The 19,135-nt window shown below is 53.3% G+C and overlaps 1 protein-coding gene across 4 annotated transcripts; it reads right to left on the bottom strand.

Moving 5' to 3' along the window:
* Positions 1-6,065: 6,065 nt before the first annotated feature.
* Positions 6,066-18,881, bottom strand: PHB1 (prohibitin 1). Of its 4 annotated transcripts, none has more exons than XM_003131560.7 (7): positions 18,839-18,881; positions 16,859-16,973; positions 14,875-15,036; positions 11,471-11,613; positions 11,219-11,335; positions 8,523-8,618; positions 6,066-7,168 (listed from the first exon to the last, which is right to left on the bottom strand). In XM_003131560.7, the coding sequence occupies exons 2-7, from the start codon at positions 16,944-16,946 to the stop codon at positions 6,956-6,958; spliced, it is 819 nt and encodes a 272-aa protein (XP_003131608.4). In that variant the 5' UTR covers positions 16,947-16,973; positions 18,839-18,881; the 3' UTR covers positions 6,066-6,955. The 4 variants fall into 4 exon arrangements, with proteins under 4 accessions (XP_003131608.4, XP_020922794.1, XP_013836451.2 ...); XM_021067135.2 differs by having other exon boundaries at positions 18,746-18,881; XM_013980997.3 differs by having other exon boundaries at positions 18,710-18,881.
* Positions 18,882-19,135: the final 254 nt, after the last annotated feature.

A 19,135-nucleotide genomic window follows, 5' to 3' on the forward strand; every position in this document is an offset into this window, starting at 1 on the left:
TATAGTTGATTTACAAAGTCGTGCCCATCTGTGCTTTTTTTTCCTCAATGAATTTCATTACGTTTATAGTGGGTACAACAATCATCACAACCTAATTTTATAGCATTTCCATCCCAAACCCCCAGCCCATTCCCCCCCCCATCTGTCTCCTTTGGAAACCATAAGTTTTTCAAAGTCTGTGAGTCAGGATCTGTTCTGCAAAGTTCATTGTGTCCTTTTTTAGACTCCACATGTAACTGATAGCATCTGCTGTCAAATGTCTCACTGTCTGACGTCACTTAGCTTGATAATTTCTAGGTCCCTCCATGTTGCTGCAAATGCCCTTATTTCTTTCCTTTTAATGGCTGAGTAATATTCCATTGTGTATGTGTACCACATCTTCTTTGGCCACTCCTCTGTCGATGGACCTTTAGGTTGCTTCCATATCTTGGCTATTGTATGTAGTGCTGCAGTGAACATTGGAACACACGTCTTTCTGCATCACGGTTTTTGTCTGGATAGATACCCAGGACTGGGTGGCTCATCTGTTCTTGAGCCTTGGTGGATATTAGGGTTGGCACCGTCTACAATGAGGAGCATGTGTGGGTTCTTTTGGGGTCTCTGGTAGTCCAGGATAGACATAGTCTTTTTTGTTTTTTTCTTTTTTTTTTAGGGCCACATGTGCGGCATATGGAAGTTCCCAGGCTAGGGGTTGAATCAGAGCTGCAGCTGCCGGCCACAGCCACAGCTGCCAGCCTACACCACAGCCACAGCAACGTGGGATCCTTAACCCACTGAGCGAGGCCACGGATCGAACCTGAATCCTCATAGATTCTAGTCGGGTTCATTACCACTGAGCCACAGTGGGAACTCCTAGACACAGTCTTTTAATTTTACTTAAAGTGTAGTTGATTTACAGTAGTTAGTCTTAACCAAGAGACTCCTCCACCCAGAGGCTAAAGGACCCCATCTTGGAGTCATTGGTGCACTGGGCTCCCTTCCTTGGCTGTGGCCTCTCCTGGCTTGGGAAGGACAACCAGCAGCAAGCCCTTCCTGGAGGCCAGAGGAGTGAAAGAGAAGTGGTTTTTACTCCCGGCCTGCAGACCCTCAGTCCTCTAGGGGACTACTAAGTTCTCCCCTCCTACTTCCCATCTGTTTGCTGCCCCCATTCCCACCCTCTCCTTGTCCAGAAACTTGTGCAGCCATGGAAGGCAGACCGTGCTAAAAATCTGTGTGCCAGGGCCTCACTGTGACACAGTGCTCCCCAGTTCACTGCAGCCTCGGACATGATCAAGGTGACAATTACATTGCGTCTGACTTGGAGTTCCCGTCGTGGCTCAGTGGTTAACGAATCCGACTAGGAACCATGAGGTTGCGGGTTCAGTCCCTGCCCTTGCTCAGTGGGTTAGGGATCCGGCATTGCCGTGAGCTGTGGTGTAGGTCACAGACGCGGCTCAGATCCTGTGTTGCTGTGGCTCTGGTGTAGGCCGGTGGCTACAGCACTGATTCGACCCCTAACCTGGGAACCTCCATATGCCGAAGGAGCGACCCAAGAAATGGCAAAAAGTCAAAAAAAAAAAAATAATAATAATTGTGTCTGACAAAGCCCTCAGCCCTCCCTTGGGGCCTGAGACCTCCAAATTCCAGGGTTTTCCCTCCAAGTCTACCTAATCCTCTAAAGTCAGAGGTCAGCAAACGTTTCCTATAAAGGGACAGAGAGTAAATACTTTAGGCTTTGCAGGCCACAGAATCTCTGTTGCATCTGTTCAGCTCTGCTGCTGCAGTGCAAACGTGCATAGCTATGTTCTAGCAAAACCTTACTTATGAAGGTTGAATTCCCTGTGATTTTCATGTGTCATGAAATAGTATTCTTTCAATGTTTCCCAATCATTTAAAAGTGTGAAAACCACTGTTAGCTCATGAGCTATGCAAAACAAGCACTGGGAGTTCGCCAGTGGCTCAGTGGGCTAAGGATTTAGCATTGTCACTGCTGTGGCTCAGGTTGCTACTGGGGCCTGGATTTGATCTCTGGTCCCAGAATTTCTGCATGCCACAGGCACAGCTAAAACAAACAAGCAAAAAACAAATGGTGAGCTGCATGTGGCCCATGTACCAGAGTTTGCCAGCCCTTCATCCAAGTGTTTGCAGCTCATTCAGCCAAACTTAGATGGTCCAAATTTTTCATTGATGAAAGGATTCCCTGGCTAATCCAGGTGATTTGTCTTATCCTCTCTGGATGATAACAGCTTTAAGGTCCTCCAAAGAAGCCTTGCCCTTTCAGCAGCTTTACTCTCTCTTCCGAAGTAGCTTTTTTGGGGGTGGGGTGGGGGGGATGCACCTACAGCGTATGGCAGTTCCCCGGCTAGGGGTCGAATTGGAGATGGAGCTGCAGTCTATGCCCCAGCCACAGCAACGTGGGATCTGAGCTGTGTCGGCAACCTACACCATAGCTCATGGCAACACTGGATCCTTAACCCACTGGGCAGGTCCAGGGAGCGAACCCGCATCCTCTTGGATACCAGTCAGGTTTGTAACCCATTGAGCCATAGTGGGAACTCCCCCAGCCTGAATGTCTAACCTCAGTCCTATACATCTATTTCTTCAGCTCTTTAACTCACAAATTGAGGAACTCCCACCAAGAGCCAGGCATGTTTGACATGGGAAAAAGATTAGGGGTGATGAGGGGAAAAGAAGAGGGAGAGAGGAAGGCGGAACGTCGAATCCTATAAGGATCTCGCCCTCCATAAATGCAGGGTTGGAGAGAGAACACACACACACCTGCAACCCAGGCGAGCACTAGATGCCTCATGGGAATGTGGATCAGCGGAAGTTTTGTGTCAGAGAAAGCATCTGAGCTAGTGCTCAAAGGATGGGGACATCTGGTCCCGTGAAGTGTGGGGGAAGGGCTCTCTAGTGGCAGCGTGAGCAGAGGGGGTGCCGTGAAAGTGGGGGGTATGCAGACAAGAGCAAGGAACTCAGTTGGGCGCATGTTTTCAATTGGGGGGTGTCCCTGGCATGACTTTGGGGCTTTTTTTTTTTTGCTATTTCAGGGCCCTACCCGATGCATATGGAAGTTTGTAGGCTAGGAGTCGAATCAGAGCTGCGTCCTCATGGATGCTAGTCGGTTTGTGAACTTGTGAACCGCTGAGCCATGAAGGGAACTCTGGGGCCAGTTTCTTGTTGTATGATTCTGTCCCCTGCAAAGGAGGTCTTTTTTTGGGGGGGTGGTTTGGGGTCACACACGTGACATATGGAGGTTCCCAGGCTAGGGGTCGAACTGGAGCTGTAGCTGCCAGCCTATGCCAGAGCCACAGCAACGCCGGATCCGAGTCGCGTCTATGACCTACACTACAGCTCACGGCAATGCTGGATCCTGAACCCACTGAGCGAGGCCAGGGATTGAATCTGCGTCCTCCTGGATGCTAGTCAGATGCACTTCCACTGAGCCACGACGGAAACTCCCCATGCAAAGGAGGTCTTATAGCACCCCTACCAACTCTGCTTCCCACCATCAGTGCCAGTCGCCGCTGCCCCTTCCCACTGGCGTTTTCCAACACCACTTCCTATCACACGGGAGCCCCGAGGCTGGCCTGTGAAGGCAGCCAGTAAAGTCTGAAGCTAGACTAGAAAGGTAGCAAGCGGAGGGCCTAGAACTCTAGCCAGGATGAGGCATCTGCACTTTATAAAGCCAGGGAGGGAGGAGTGGCTGCGGAAGGTTTTTCAAGAGGAAGAGGATGAGATCTGCTTTAGAAAAACGAAGTTCAGAGCGGTGTTCAGGATGAACCCGAGGCCTGGGAGAGGCGGGGACACCAAGTATGGCCTCCTGCGAACTTCTCACCCAGGCTACCGTCAGGGCGGGCTGCTTTGCTCACAGTGTTGGACGGCAGAGGTCGGGGGAGGGCCTCACCGCAAGCCCCCCTGATTGCTGGACCACTAGCTGATCAGAGCAGCATCTGCTAAGTCGGGCTTTGACTGACACCCCATGGCCTCTCCCTGTCCTTCAAATGGACCCACCTGGGGAGGACAGCACAGCTCCCCACCCCATCAGTCCACACTGGCAGAATCTGTGTAAAACTAGCCGTCGTAAGGAAAACGGCAAGCCTGGGAGGGTTTTTTTCTCTCCCACCCCATGTCCAACGCCCACTGCCTTCTTAGTCAGAGACCCTCGGGCCTGAACAAGGGAACTATTGAGCCTGACCGAGGGGGAGAGGGATGAAGACACTCCCAGCTCGGCCCCCTCCCCGGCCGGGACAGGACACGGCTTTTTTGATCCGAGGCCCAGGGAATCCCTCGCTGATAAAGGCCCATTGTGGCAGCTCCTGGAGAAACCCGGAGGCCATCGGGGGGAACTCTGGGGCTAAGCAGCCAGTTCACAGCCCTTGCACATTTGTGAAAAGAATCAGTTGGCGGAAGTCAAGGGAGAAGGAGGCCCCTGGGCCACCCCTGGCACCATCCCTGGCAGGGAGGATTCGGGGCAAACCCAGCAGGAACCTGCCTGCCTGCCACCGCCACTGCCAAAGGGCTGACCTGGAGGCAGGAGGACCCCAGAAGCTGGGGAGGGCCCCCCTCGCACACCTGGGTGAGAAACCCAATCTCCTGCCGACTGCAAGAAACACAACTGCTCTGTTAAAAAGGGCCTGGGGAAGAGTAGCCTCCTGCCCCCACCCCCCACAGGCGTCCAAGGCAATAAACAGCAGGAAAGGAGGAAGGCGGCCGAGTGGAAGCCGGTCTGGAACCTATTTAGCAGTCATGCTCTTTCTGCTCATCTTTCACGCACTTTGCGAGTCCAGGCACCTTGCAGGCCTCACTATTCTTACAGGAAAAAACCCCAAAACCAAGAAACAAAACCCCCGCAAGTGGGAAGACATATCCTAGGCTAACTGATGCCAGGGAGACAGTGGGGAGATGGGCTGGACGAGGCTCCCGAGCATCAAGCAGAACGAGGCTTTGGTGGGAGGGTCAGCCGAGGGTGGGGAGCCCGTCGTGCCCTTGTCCTAGAGCTCCCAGTGGTGGGAACGCACGAGACCCCAGCGGAGAGGCCCTGGGAGGGGAGCCCCCGGCCTGCCCCAAGTCTGCGCTTCAGGCCCCACCTTTCCCAGCTGACAGCAGGCCCATCACCCTGGGAGAGGAACTGCAGGATCCAGGTCAGAGACCAGCTCGCGGCGTCCTCTTAAAGAGACGGCTCTCCTTGGCCAGGTGGTGAGCCAGGGATTAACCTGAGAGCAGAGGTTAAAGCACAGTCAAGGTGAGGGCTCAATGTACGCTGCCGTCGCCGTTTTGTTGTTATGAGGATCTGAACTGGGACTGGCATTGGCTCATTTCTCGGTCACAGGTCGGCTTTCCCTCTCTGCCATTCAAAGTGCATAAACCCGGCCCCCCTTCAAAGGCTGAATCCTTTCCTCATCCAAGCAAAGCGGAATAAGCAAAACAAGCCCACGACAGGCAGGACACCTGAAGCCATCTGATGAATGTAGACACCTATCTAGGAGTTCCCGCCGTGGCACAGTGGAATCCATAGCATTGCTGCAGCACCAGGAGGCAGGTTTGATCCCTGGCCCCAGCCCAGTGGGTTAAAGGACCCAGCATAGCTGCAACTGTAGCTCAGATTTAATCCCTGGCCCGGAAACTCCATATGCCTCGGGGTGGCCAAAAAAAGCAAAGTCTATCCAGAGCGCATGGAGGGCTTATTAGCACACGGGTGTTTTATGTCCATCTCTCGTTTGGTGGTGGGCCTACAACGCTCAGTTTGTAGGGGCACCAAAAGCCACGGGTAAATGAACCTCCATCCACCCTCACCTCCCTAGGAAACCACATTGCCACCAACCTCACCTGACACCACCGATTATTTCCGGCTGCAGCTGGACCTGGAACACAGCAGTGTCTTCTGAAACCAAAGCATTTTCTGCCTTGCCGGAGAGTCTATCCTCGCCGGTGATACAAACACCAGCACACAAAAACCACTAGAATGCTCTGTCCTCAACCCATGAATTCCAACAAGCAACCACCCCCCCCCCGCCCCCGCCTGCCACCAGAAAAAAAAAAACCCAGAAAACAAAGTGAAAACACCAAACCCATTACGACTGAGCTGGGAGGTCTGGATGTCATTTATTGATAGCAGTTTACACACACTTGTTTTCTTCTGGTGGTTGTTTCAAGGCACAGGCGCAGAGCCCTCTGTAAGGGCAGTCTCTGAACGAGGGAGCCAGGAACGCAGGACGCACACGTCTTTGGCAGGCCTGTGCAGCCTCGGCAGGATGCAATCCTTCAAGCTGGAATTCCGCCGGTACTTGACACCAAGGTGGGAGGTGGACAGGAAGTCTGCAGGACTCACATCTCGGTCCAGGGCCGCTCTTTCACTAGCCGAGTCCACTCCAGTTTTAGGACCCTGAGGGGCAGCACATCAGGCCCACCCACCTTCACAGGGGCAGAGTTTTCAGTCCACGTCGGTTGTACACACCTGCTTCCGCTGGCCCCAGTTAAAGAGAATCAGCCTTATGCTGAGAGACAGATCGCTTCCTCTCGGACCCTCCCCAGCACCTCTCTGTGCAGGGACCACTGGAAAAAAACCGAGGCCTGTGTTCGCAGTTCAACTGCATGGGCCTCAGGTCTTGAATGACTGATCGGTTGGAGGCCACCAGCGTCCTGCCCGGCTCGTCCCACTCACAGCCCTGCCTCTCTTCTGCCCATTGCCAGTGCCTAGGTGGGAGCGCCAGCAGGCCCCTGAGACGGGAGCCAAGTGGGTGTGCATAGGCACTTGGCAATTTTTGGTGGGGAGGTGGATAAAAAGAGGGGATGGAAATGAGAGGAATGAAAGAGCTTCGTCTGATAGAGTAATTAGAAATCCGAAGTGATTTTACTTTTATTTCCTTCACTTTAAGCCAATCATGAAGTTTCACAGTGATTTCTGGGGTGGGAGAAGGAAGGAGCGGCTGAGATCACCGGGGCTGGGGTCCAGTGGCCCCGGGAGGGGCGGGCCTCACTGCGGCAGCTGGAGGAGCACCGACTGGCCGGCCGGCAGGTAGGTGATGTTCCGGGAGCGTGACAGCTGGTACGCGATGTCCTCCGCGGCCTCCAGCTTGCGCAGCTCGATGAGGCCGTCGCCCGCAGTGGCCAGCGAGTTGGCGATCAGCTCCGCCGCCTTGGAGTCGCCCTCGGCGGAGATGATGGCTGCCTTCTTCTGCTGCTCAGCCTACGGCGGGCGGAGAGGCAGAGGGAGACCAAGGTCACAGCAAGGTCGGGGTGCCGGACGGCAGGCTACGGCCTCAAAAGCACCCGGTCAGGCGCCCTCACTGGGCCCTGAAAGGCACTCTGGGAATGGGCCGCCCCCTGCAGGCGGGGTCAGCAAGCACTGGCCGCCCAATCCTCCGCTCGCCCATCATGCCCACTGCTCAGCCCTGCAGGGACATGTTTCTGGTGGCTGCAGAAACCGCTGTCTTGTTTCACAGTCCTCCGGAACACGAATAACAACGCAATGCAGCCCCCCTGCTCTGAGGATCCCAGGCCAAGGAAACCAGGAGAGAAAGAAGGAGGAACCGACCCTCGTCTTTCCCTCCAGCTCCAAGTCAAAGCGACTTCGGTCAAGACCAGCGTGGCTCGGAAGGACCACAGACAGGGGACGCTCCCTAGACAGGAGCTAAACTGCTTCCTGACCAGGACGAGCTCTCCTGGGCTTTCCCTACCCTTTGGGACAGGATGGCATCGACCTGCACAGCACGACCTTCAGAAGGACGGGAGGAGAGCACAGTGCCAAGCCTCTCGGCAATGGACACACAGCTGTTTGGACACACAGCTGTTAAACGGAGGCTCTGGGACTGTTCACTCAACAAGTGATCCTTAGCATCTAGGCCCAGGCACGGTTGTGGACAGGTTCTAGGTGCTGGAGAGAGGAAGGAGAGCAAGAAGTCGCCACCCACACGGAGTGATATGCTCTGGAGTTAAACGTCTACCCATAAACCCCTCTATTCTCTGATTCTGAGGACCCCCTTGGATGAGGACTATAAACCCAAGACGACTAGTCGGGGGGCGAAGGGGGTACAAGAAGCAAATACATCTTTGCAAAGACCAAAAGACCAGGCTCCATGCAAACATGCTGTGTCCCAGCCCATTCTGACACATCTGGACGGATTTAGTGCTTGAGGGAAAAAAAAAAAAAAAAAAAAAATCCAGTGATGATGGTACATCTGGCGCAACGTTTGATCCTTTCTGCTGTCAGCTTTCACTGTGTAACCATGGTTAAAAACGACTTCTCAGTGAAGCTGAAAATGTTCCAGAAGGAACATCTTTATTTGTGGGAGAGTGTTTTTGATCTTAGGGAAGTGGAAAAAAAATTACCCTTCAGTGATTTAGGAACATAACCCCACGTATCCCTGACTGGACCCCAAAGACTCTGGAACCAATTGCAGGAGCAGAGTCCCTTCAATCCCCTTCCGATGTCCCGGAAGAAGAGATGACAGATGATGAATTTCCAGGCCACCCAGCAAACCGGGAGGCGGAGCACAGGAGGAAGGGGGAGAGGGGCTCCTGCCATCTGGTTGAGCGCTCACCTTTTCCACCACAAATCTGGCCCTCTCTGCTTCCTGCTGAGCCACCTGTTTGGCTTCCACCGCTTCTGTGAACTCCTTGCCGAAGGTCAGATGCGTCTAAGGGGAGAGAGTGAGCGCGAGACCAGGCAGTGTAATTGCTTAGACAGCGCTGCTGCAAGGCCCCCATGGCCGCTGGAGGAAGAGGCCAGGAATGGCTCTAGCAGCTGGAGGCATCATGAGGCCAGAACACCCTTCCACCTCCACATCCGTGCCCTACCTGAGTGCACATCCAGAATCCGCGGCTGCCCAAAGTGCCCCTGTGCATCATGCTGCCCCCTCGGGTGGGAAACAGCCCACGGGCGCCAGAAGGTATCACTCAACTGACCACCTCCCTAGGGGAGGAGACATGGGGGGTTCCAGCACCCCCACCGCTGACTAGTGCTCTTCCAGGATCCTTTGATGGCCTGCTGGAAGCCCCCAGAGAAGCCAGATGGAAAAGTGAGCCCCTGAGAGGGAGGGATGCAGCTGGTTCTCAGGGATTCAAGAGCATGATGCTTGGTGCTTATGGATTAACCAGTCCACGTGTTCCTCACAGCGCCTCCACCACGCAACAGGAGGAGGACGGGTGAGGTTTCCAAACCGGGACTGTGCAAACCACGGTACTGCCTGTGCCTGAGTGCTTCTGGTCAAGGCAGAAGAGTAAGAGAAGGCAGGGAAAGATATCGCTTAGGGTGAAGGTTTAAAATTCTGATCACCCACAGACCTTCCCTAGTAACAGGCATGACCGAGACGTTGCTGAAGTGTTGAGACAGTCGCATCGGGACAGTTCAGACTGTGCAAGGGATCCCAGCACTTCTAAGGCCTGGTCTAGGGTGACTTATTTATTCCTCTAACTTGTTATCAAACAGAAAGAAGAAAGGGGACGACAGCATTGGCTCTGCTACCAAATTCTACTTGCTTCATTTCTTTCCCCACCCTCCCAACCTCTACTTTTACTCTTTTTTTTTTTTTTTTGGTCTTTTTGCCATGTCTAGGGCCGCTTCCACGGCATATGGAGGTTCCCAGGCTAGGGGTCTAATCGGAGCTGTAGCCTCTGGCCTACACCAGAGCCACAGCAACTCGGGATCCGAGCCGCATCTGCAACCTATACCACAGCTCATGGCAATGCCGGATCCTTAACCCACTGAGTGAGGCCAGGGATCGAACCCGCAACGTCACGGTTTCTAGTCGGATTCGTTAACCACTGAGCCATGACGGGAACCCCTCTACTTTTATTCTTTTGGCTACACTTGCAGCCTGCAGAAGCTCCCAGGTCAGGGAGCGAACCCGTGCCACAGCTGTAACAACACTGGTTCCTTAACCGGTTGAACCATGAGGGAACCCCCCAAGAGTAAATCCCAATCCACTGTCCTTCAAAATTTTTAACACTCCTAATAACTCTTAAACTGCAGCTGTTCTCCATTGCCCGCTCCATTTCTGGACTCTTGTTCAAGGTTTGGGGATGAAAATACAATCCTGAGACATGAAAACACAATGTGCAATTAAGGAATAAAATTGCTTTCTAAAAGGGCCAGCTGAGGGCAGCACATTCCTCTTGAAATCTAATTTTCTCCTCACACCTCTTAGATAGGGTTTCTTGCGGTCAGCCCGCATTTCCCCCGAATGGAGTGTGTGGTTAACGTCTAGCGAAAGGCCAAGCTTCTCCTTGGGCTTTTACTCAGCGTTTTCACACGGCCAAGGTGTGTAGCTTAACACTGAGAGGGAGTGGGAGAGCCTGAGGCGCCGCCCTGGTCAGAGGAGCCACGGGGCCGCAGCCTGGCGTCCAGCCAGCAGAGGGAGCCCAGCAGCCCTTCCCAGGCTGGAAGGTGGCTGCTGCAAGGTGGAGCAGTGCCCTGGGGTGAGTGCTGGGTGCTGGATGTCACTCAGGGTCGCTGTTTAAACAGCTGCACAGGCGCGAAAAGCGGGAAGTGGTGCCTCTCCCCAGCGACGCACAGGAGAACTGAACAGGAAACACTAGCTCACCACCCGAACAAATCACGCCAAAGGATTTTTCCCAGAGAATCTGAAACACGACCCCCTTCCCCTCATCCTCCTGGATCTGAAATGCTATCCTGCCCGTATTGCTTTCTGTCTGTGTTAAGGCATTCGATGTCATAGAAATACAGCCACACAGACCACATGGTCTCAAGAGGATGGCTTATGCCTCAGAGATGCCCCACCCCCCACCCCCAGTGCCAGGCTCTGGGCAACAGAACCACTCGTTTACACTCTATCACCTTTCACGGGGAGTTCCCAGGCCTCGCCTGACTGTGCTGCAGACCCTGAGTGTCAGGAAATTCTCAGGGGTCAGGCTGGGAGGTCCGTGCTAGGGAGAAAGACTCTCCAAGCTGTTCTCTAGTCTCTACCGGGCAGTGTCTGCCGGTGTCAAACGGGGTTAAGCGAGACATCACTCCCTGGGGAGCGCGGGAGAACACTCACAGTTTGGGGGAAGGTGAAAAGTCCAGTGGTTGGGGACCCTCTGAGTGGAACCAAAAATCAAAAGAAAAATGTCTGTGGCACATGGGAGGTCCAACGAACCCAAGGAGGAGCGCCTCATACCATCAGGAAGGTTCCACGTTTTCAAGTCTTCGTCGAGGCAAATGGCAGGGAGGACCTCACGGTGTCTACCCAGCCATGGAGCCATGCGCCCTCCCCCACAGGCTTGCCAAGGCTCTTACCAGAGACACGTCATCCAGGATGAGCCCAAAGGTGGCTGCTCGCTCCGTGAGGTCATCGCTCACCTGTCTGGAGACCAGCTCTCTCTGGGTGATCAGTTCTCCAGCGTCAAAGCGAGCCTGGTTCCAAAGGAGGGCAGAGGAGCCGGTCAGGATAAGGAGGAAGCGGAGGCCCAACGAGCCACCACCAAGCTCTTCCTGTCACCCGGGGACCTCCGGGGGGGCTGGGCTGGAGGCCGAGGCTTTGCCACTCACCACCACGGACTTGAGGATCTCTGTGGTGATGGAGGGCAGCACGCGCTCGTCGTAGTCCTCCCCGATGCTGGTGAAGATGCGGGGGAGCTGGCTGGCGACCGGCCGAAAGAGGATACGCAGGGTGATGTTGACATTCTGTAAATCTTAGGGTTGGGGACAAATGCTGGGGTTAGAAATAAAAACCCCAGTGGCCTTCTGTGACCTCTCCTACCCAGATTTGCTGCGATTTATATGCGTGGTCGCCTTGGTAGAGAACCCAGCAGAGCACCTGCGTTAAAAGCTTCTCAAAGCTTTCTGGTGATGACAGCTTTTCAGGGCATCCTAATGTTCTTGGATATAAACAAGCTCAGATTATACGTCCAATAGGCGCCACGGAATGTTTGAAGCACTGAGTATTTTTACTTTTTTTGTCTTTTTGCCATTTCTTAGGCCGCTCCCGCGGCATATGGAGGTTCCCAGGCTAGGAGTTGAATCAGAGCTGTAGCCGCCGGCCTACACCACAGCCACAGTAACACGGGATCCGAGACGCGTCTGCAACCTACACCACAGCTCTCGGTAACACCGGATCCTTAACCCACTGAGTGAGGCCGGGGATCGAACCCGCAACCTCGTGGTTCCTAGTTGGATTCGTTAACCACTGAGCCACGACAGGAACTCCAAGCAGTGAATATTTTAAGAAAACAAATCAATGCCAAGAACTGCAGTGCAAGGCTTCTCCAAGGCCCGGTGACTGTGGCTGGGGGCTGTGGAGAGGTGATCGTGGGTCCAGCTGACCAGCAGCCCGAGGCCTGGCTGCAGCCCCGACCCCGCTGTGTACTAACTGCACAGCCTCACCAAGCCTTAGCCCATCTCAGCCTGTCTCCTTGTCTATAAGAACGCCCCCACCCCCCAATTTCATCTGCCCTCCAGGCAAGTGGGGGGAAACTGAAGGAAGAAACAGACATAAAAGCACTCTGACAAACGCGCACCAGATGGAAGGGGTTATCAGACGCATCGAGAGGCCAGTTCTAATTACTTGGCCCGGTCAAAGGAATCCGGGAAGGGAACTAAAACTTCCCCTTGACAACCCAGGCCTGCTTGGCGCTAAAGTGCTCAGAGCTTGCTCGTGGTCACAGCAGTATGGACCAAGCGCCCGGGAGAGCAGCTCTGAACCAGGCACCAGATGTGGGACATGTTCACACACGAGTCCCTGATCTCTGCGGTTCCCATCAAGTTCTGAAGAGAGGTGCACAGTGTACCCTTGAGGCGCACCGTGTAACCACTAAACGGTAGAGAGAGAGAGCACTCCCGGAGAGAGCGAACACTGAGAACCAGGCCTGTAAGATAAAATAGGATTTTTCTTGATTAACCACACCCCACCACTGAGGTCCTCTGACGCGGTTGCTAAGCCGGACCCTTTACAAGGCTCCTTCCTCTCCCCGGCTGGCGGGGGGGGGGGCAACAGGACAGACGATGCAACACCAATGCACCGCGTCCCCTCCTCAGCCCGCCACACATCTCCCTCTCAAGTGCCAGCAGATGCATGTGCCTCGTAAGCGGGCTCCTCTCTGCTCTCCCCACAGGCTGTGCCCGCCACGCTTCCCTCTAACTGCCTGTCCGCAGGACCACCTCCCAGCTAGACCGAGCTCCTAAGGGCACCTGCTGCCTGCTGCCGTCGTCTTTAAACCCCCGCTCTCTGACCCAGCCCCAGGCCTGGCACCACCACAGAAAGCAAACATCTGCTGAGGATCAGCGACGTCCCCTCAACCCTCTCCCCTTGCTGCACAGAAACGTCACCCCTGAGCCTGTACCTGCCATTCCGTTTACCGCCCGTGCACCTCTGGGGGTGGGAAGAGGGGAGAACCAGAACAGCCATTCATTTTAGGCTCCGACTGGGACGCCAGTGGTGCGCCAGGCACCAGACTTGGGGATGTGGGCTTTGGCCTGTGCGAAAGCCATGAGAGTGCAGCACTGCTGGAAGCAGAGGCCCTGGGAAGCAGGGCAAAGGCTAAGTCAGCTGTGAAGGCCAACAGACGGGCTGGAGATCAGTTTACAGTCACCCTGGGGAATGAGAACCGACTGGGAAGGGTCAACTGAGGGGGCACAGGCGCATTTAGATTTCTGTAAACCTGGATCACCGGGTAACTCTTGAAATACATCTGCGTGCATTTCTCTAAATTTGTACGGCTCTGTGCGCGGATCTCCAGTATACAGGCACGCCTCGTTTTATTGTGCTTTGCAGACACTGCATTTTTTTACAAATTGAAGATGTGTGGCAACTCTGGATCAAGCAAGTCTATCTGTGCCATTTTTCTTTTCTTTTTTTTTTTGTTTAGGGCCACACCCACGGCATATGGAGGTTCCCAGGCTAGGGGTCCAATCGGAGCTGTAGCTGCCAACCTACACCACAGCCACAGCCACGCCAGATTCGAGCCCCATCTGCGACCTACTCCACGGCTCACGGCAACGCCGGATCCTTAACCCACTGAGCGAGGCCAGGGATCGAACCTGAAACCTCATGGTTCCTAGTTGGATTTGTTGCTGCTACGCCCCGAGGAGAACTCCATATCTGTGCCATTTTTCTAAAAGTATCTGCTTTGTGTCTGTGTCACATTTAGGTAATTGTTGCAGTATTTCAAAAATTTCCAGCATTGCCGGATTTGTTGTAGTGATCTGTGATCAATGATCTGTGATGTTACTTCGATAATTCACCCAAGGCTCAAAGGCTGGTCAGCATTTTTAAGCCATAAAGTTTGCTTGTTTGTTTTTTTTGGCCACAGCCTGCAGTGGCGGGATGTGGGATCTCAGTTCCCAGACCAGGGATGGAACCTGGGCTGCAGCAGTGAAAGCGCCAAGTCCTAACCACTAGACCACCAGGGACTCCCCAACCACAATGTTTTCTTTCTTTATCTTAAACTTTTAATGACTTTTACTTTTTCCATTATAGTTGCTTTACAGTGTTCTGTCAATTTCTACTGTACAGCAAAGTGACACAGTCACACACACACATGTACACATTCTTTTTCTCACATTATCTTCCATCAGTAACTTTTTCTTTCTTTCTTTTTTTTTTTTTTTTGGCTGCGCCTGCACCATACAAAAGCTCCTGGGCCAGCTACTGAACCTCTGGCACGCAGCGACCTGAACCACAGCAGGGACAACACCAGATCCTCAACCTGCTCGGCCACCAGGGAACTCTGTCAAGCATTTCACTGTATTAGAGCATCTGCCTCGCTGTGGTGGTCTGTGACCAAACCAGGGGTATCTCGAAGGGTTGCCTATTTCCTTCTATGCTGCATAAAGGCACATAAAACTCTTTAGGAAAGATATGCCAGGAACTCTTACAATGTGAAGTTCGACCCCTTCTGGATCTCACAGTAGCCTCCCCGACTCTCCACTTGCCCTGACCCACACACAAGACTCACCTTTGCTACCAGTGATCACTGGCACGTTACGTGGTCGAGAGCGGCAGTCAAAGATAATTGGCTTCTGTACCCACGGGATGAGAAAGTGCGTCCCTTCCCCTACGACAATGTCCTGCACGCCACGGAACCGGTCAAAGATGACAGCTCTGTGCCCAGCATCCACTAGGAATGAAGGAAAACGATGGGTCAGAAAAATCCCTTCACCCGTTAACCAAAATGATCATGCCCTTGAAAGGTCCCTGGCGCCTTTTTTTTTTTTTTTTTGCTTTTTAAGGGCTGCACCCAAGGCATATGGAAGTTCCCAGACTAGGGGTCAAATGGAAGCTATAGCGGCTGGCCTAACCACAGCCATAGCAACATCAGATCCAAGCCTCGCCTGCGACCTACACCACAGCTCACGGCAACACCGGATCCTTAACCCACTGAGCGCGGCCAGGGATGGAACCTGTGTCCTCATGGATACTAATCAGGTTACTGCTGAGCCACAACGGGAACTCCTCCCAGTGCTTTCTATTCATGTATTAAGTCTCCCCTCTCCTGCTCTACATTCCCAGACTTCTGACCTCTAGAGGCTTCTAAATGGCTACAAAACAAAGCAATCACTCCCATGTGTCTTCCCAAGGACTTTGGTTACAGGAGCTTTCCTCAGCACCCTTTCTCTCTGAAACAACTGGCTACTGATTTTCTGATTAACCACCTCACTCCCAAACTCGCAAAGCATTTCCAGAAATCACTTCTCAAAACTTTCTAAAACTCACCAAGGTCTTCACTGTTACCACATTCCCTCCGGTTCCAGCCTCACCCAGTGTGCGCAGAAACAGCACCCTCACTCCGGCAACCCTACAACTCAGAAGGCCCCACTCTTTACTTCCAATAGCTTGGTTTCTCTACGGTTTTAAGGGGCTACAGAGCTGTCTTGCTGACTGAGAGAGAAATGAGTGATGGTGATGATGTCTAGCCATGCAGGGCTGGCCAAAAAGATCAGAGTATATCTGCCTTTTTGCACTTTGTGGTCAGTTCAATTATCTCTCTCTTTTTTTTTTTTTTTTGCTTTTTAGGGCCATACCCGTGGCATATGGAGGTTCCCAGGCTAGGGGCCTAATTGGAGCTGTAGCTGCCGGCCTACACTACGGCCACAGCAATGGAGGATCTGAGCCGCATCTGCCACCTATACCACAGCTCATGGCAATGACGGATCCTTAACCCACTGAGTGAGGCCAGGGATTGAACCCACATCCTCATGGATTCTAGTTGGGTTCGTTAACCACTGGGCCACAAAGGGGACTCCCTGGTTCGATTATCTTTACCCTGAAAGTAATCCTCCGTGAGTTGGGTCAGTCCACTGCTGCTTTCCAACAGTGAAAGTTCAAGAACATCAGAGCTGGACGCGGTCTTACACATACACTAGTTCAACACTGTTGCCCGACCATGAGAAAGCTGAGGCCTGGGGAGGGAAAAGTGACTTGCCTAGGGTCACACAAGAAAGTGGATGAAAAACCAGCTTAAAGCCCTGCCACACTGCTGAAAGCTGGGCAATGCATCTCAACGCTATTTTCTCTGGAATGACCCAACCACAGCAGAGCAAAAGCTCCTGTTCAGGACAAGGACAAGGTCACCAAAGGTCTAAAGCCCTTGAGTTATCCCCCACACAGGCAGAAGGGAACAAACGAGATCTCCATTTCAGCTGGCCAGAGAAACCCTGACACTCTGCTGCAGCATCACTGTAAAGAACAAGAGCAACCGGAAACACCAAACTGGGCTGGGAGGCTCTCTGTGAATCTAGGCTCCGAGAGAACCTTACAGCTACAGGGACAGAGGCTCTGATGACAATGCAACTATACGGTGTTAGGATGGTGGCAGGTCAGTCTTTGGTCACAAACACATTCACGGACAGCGGCTGCCCACAGGAGTGTCACATGGGCCAGGCAGACCAACAGACATCTTCTGGCAAAGGGCAGTGGCCCACCACCCTTCAGTGTCTCACCATTATACAAGGCAGAGTTCACCACGCCTCCTGCAACGGCTAAGGCCAGGCCAAACTTGCCGATGGACTCAAACACCTTGGCAGCCATGTCTCCTTCTGCTGGACCCACTCACACCTAGGGGTGAAAATAAAATAAACAAAAGACTAGATCCCAAAATCCCGAGAGAAAGCCCTCTCTGAGACATCACGGGTACTTCTGAAGCTGGCTGTTTATTTCTCCATTCTTTTTTTGTTTGTTGTTTTGGTCATTTTAGGGCCACACGTGTGGCGCATGTAAGCTCCCAGGCTAGGAGTCAAATTGGAGCTGTAGTCGCCAGCCTGTGTCACAGGCATACCAGATCTGAGCCTCATCTTTGACCTACAAGGCAGCTTTCAGCAACACCAGATCCTTAACCACTGATCGAGGCCAGGGATCGAACCCTTGTCCTTATGGTTAGTAGGCGGGTTTGTTACCACTGAGCCACAACGGGAACTCCATTATTTCCCCATTCTTGAGAGCTTTGAATCATCCACTGAAGGACATTTCATAAATAACACTCTGCAGCTTTCAAAGGGTATTATCAATCCCTTTGCTTTTCCTTTTTCTGCTGCTTTTTTTCTACCACTTAAGAAAAGGGGCCTGGGGATGTTCCAGCACAACGGGATCAGTGGCATCCCTGCGGTGCCAGGACCAAGGTTCAATCCCTGGCCCAGCACAGTGGGCTAAAGGATCTGGTGTTGCTGCAACTGCGATTTGGGTATGATCCTTGGCCTGGGAACTCTATATGTTGTGGGGCAGCCAAACAGGAAACAAAAAGAAACAAAAGGAAAAAAGGGGGCCTGGGGCAGGTGGTTCAAAATGCAGGAGTTCCTGTCGTGGCTCAGTGGTTAATGAACCTGACTAGTATACATGAAGATGTGGGTTCGATCCCTGGCCTCGATCAGTGAATTAAGGACCTGGTGTTGCCACAAGCTGTGGTGCAGGTTGCAGATGTGGCTCCGATCCCTCGTTGCTGTGGCTGTGCTATAGGCCGGCAGCTGCAGCTCCAATTCGACCCCTAGCCTGGGAACCTCCACAGGCCTCGGGTGCAGTGCCCTAGAGGAAAAAAAAAAAAAAGGAAGAGGGCATGGGATTATGGGATTGATACTTGATACTTAGCACCACACCAGACCACCCTCCCCTTTCCTGGAGAGGCAGGCCCCAGGAGAGTCTGTGTGGTTAATTCCTTGGAATTTGGGCTCAGAAAAGAATGTGATTACAACAGCAAAAGAATGACACTAGGCAGTCTTCCTCACATCAACCTCTATGAGGATTACTACAAAGGAGGAAACTGAGGCACACAGAGGTCACAGGAGGAGCCTAAGATCACACAGCTAGCAGTGATGCAACCAGGATTAGAACCTGGAGGTCTCGTTCTAGAAGGCAGAGCTAAACTCCTGACCCTGCTGCTGCTTATCATCCGGGATTGAGAACGACCTGTTGTTACGGAAGCACAGGCTGGATGACATTCTGGGGCCAACACACCACAAGAACCAACTGGGCCAGAAAGGCCCTAAACGGCTGCAAAGCGAGAGGGAGAGGGGCGGGGTGGGCGGGAGCAACGCCGATCTCACTCGAATCCACTCAAGCACTTAACTTTGTCTTGCTCCGCCCCATAGTGGTCATCCACTTCGGCCTCCCCTCCCTCCTCCCCAGATCACAACTTCTGAGACTACCCTGACCTCTCCCCGTGCATTTAAATATTTCTCTACCAGACCTGAATTCCCGGTCCTGACCCCTCAGCCTTTCCATTTCTAACAGCTTCTGGATTATTCCTCACCCTGCCCCCATACACACCTCCTTACTCTAACGCAACCTCCTCCCAGGCTCACCCCCGTTCCCTTCCGACACCAGGTGGACCCACGCACTCGTCCCACCGGCCCAAACTTCAAGGCATGGGAGCTCAGAGGGACCACGGAGACAACCCGTCGGGGGCCGCAACCACCCTGCTCCATTCTCACCTGCTTCCACTCTGACCTCCACATGAATTCCCCAGCCACACATACCGCGCATGCGCCGCGCAGCTCCTCCTCTTCCCCCCAGCTCTCCTTCCAAGATCCGCGTCTTTGATTGGCAGGGACTGGCGCTGTGCGTTCTGGGAAGCGTGGCTTGCGGCGGTACCCTGGTTCCCGGGCTCTTCGCACGGGAACTACAATTCCCAAAAAGCCATGCAGCGGCCGGCCCGAGCTGAAAGCTTTTTCTCTTTGGTGGTACTAAATGCCCAGGGTTGCCGCAAAGCCTTTTGGGGGCTGTAGTTT

Source organism: Sus scrofa, chromosome 12 (assembly GCF_054392235.1).
Source record: "Sus scrofa isolate SSC_HxYL_T2T_F1_AM1 chromosome 12, Sscrofa_HxYL_maternal_Yorkshire_Landrace_v2.0, whole genome shotgun sequence".
Classification (NCBI taxonomy): domain Eukaryota; kingdom Metazoa; phylum Chordata; class Mammalia; order Artiodactyla; family Suidae; genus Sus; species Sus scrofa.

Excerpts from the sequence above, each read along its gene's own strand:
- PHB1 (XM_003131560.7), bottom strand. The coding sequence starts at position 16,946 with ATGGCTGCCAAGGTGTTTGAGTCCATCGGCAAGTTTGGCCTGGCCTTA. Across the intron at positions 11,336-11,470 it reads AGATCCTCAAGTCCGTGGTG|GCTCGCTTTGACGCTGGAGA; the intron begins GTGAGTGGCAAA and ends CTTTGGAACCAG. Across the intron at positions 7,169-8,522 it reads CCAGATTTGTGGTGGAAAAG|GCTGAGCAGCAGAAGAAGGC; the intron begins GTGAGCGCTCAA and ends CGCCCGCCGTAG.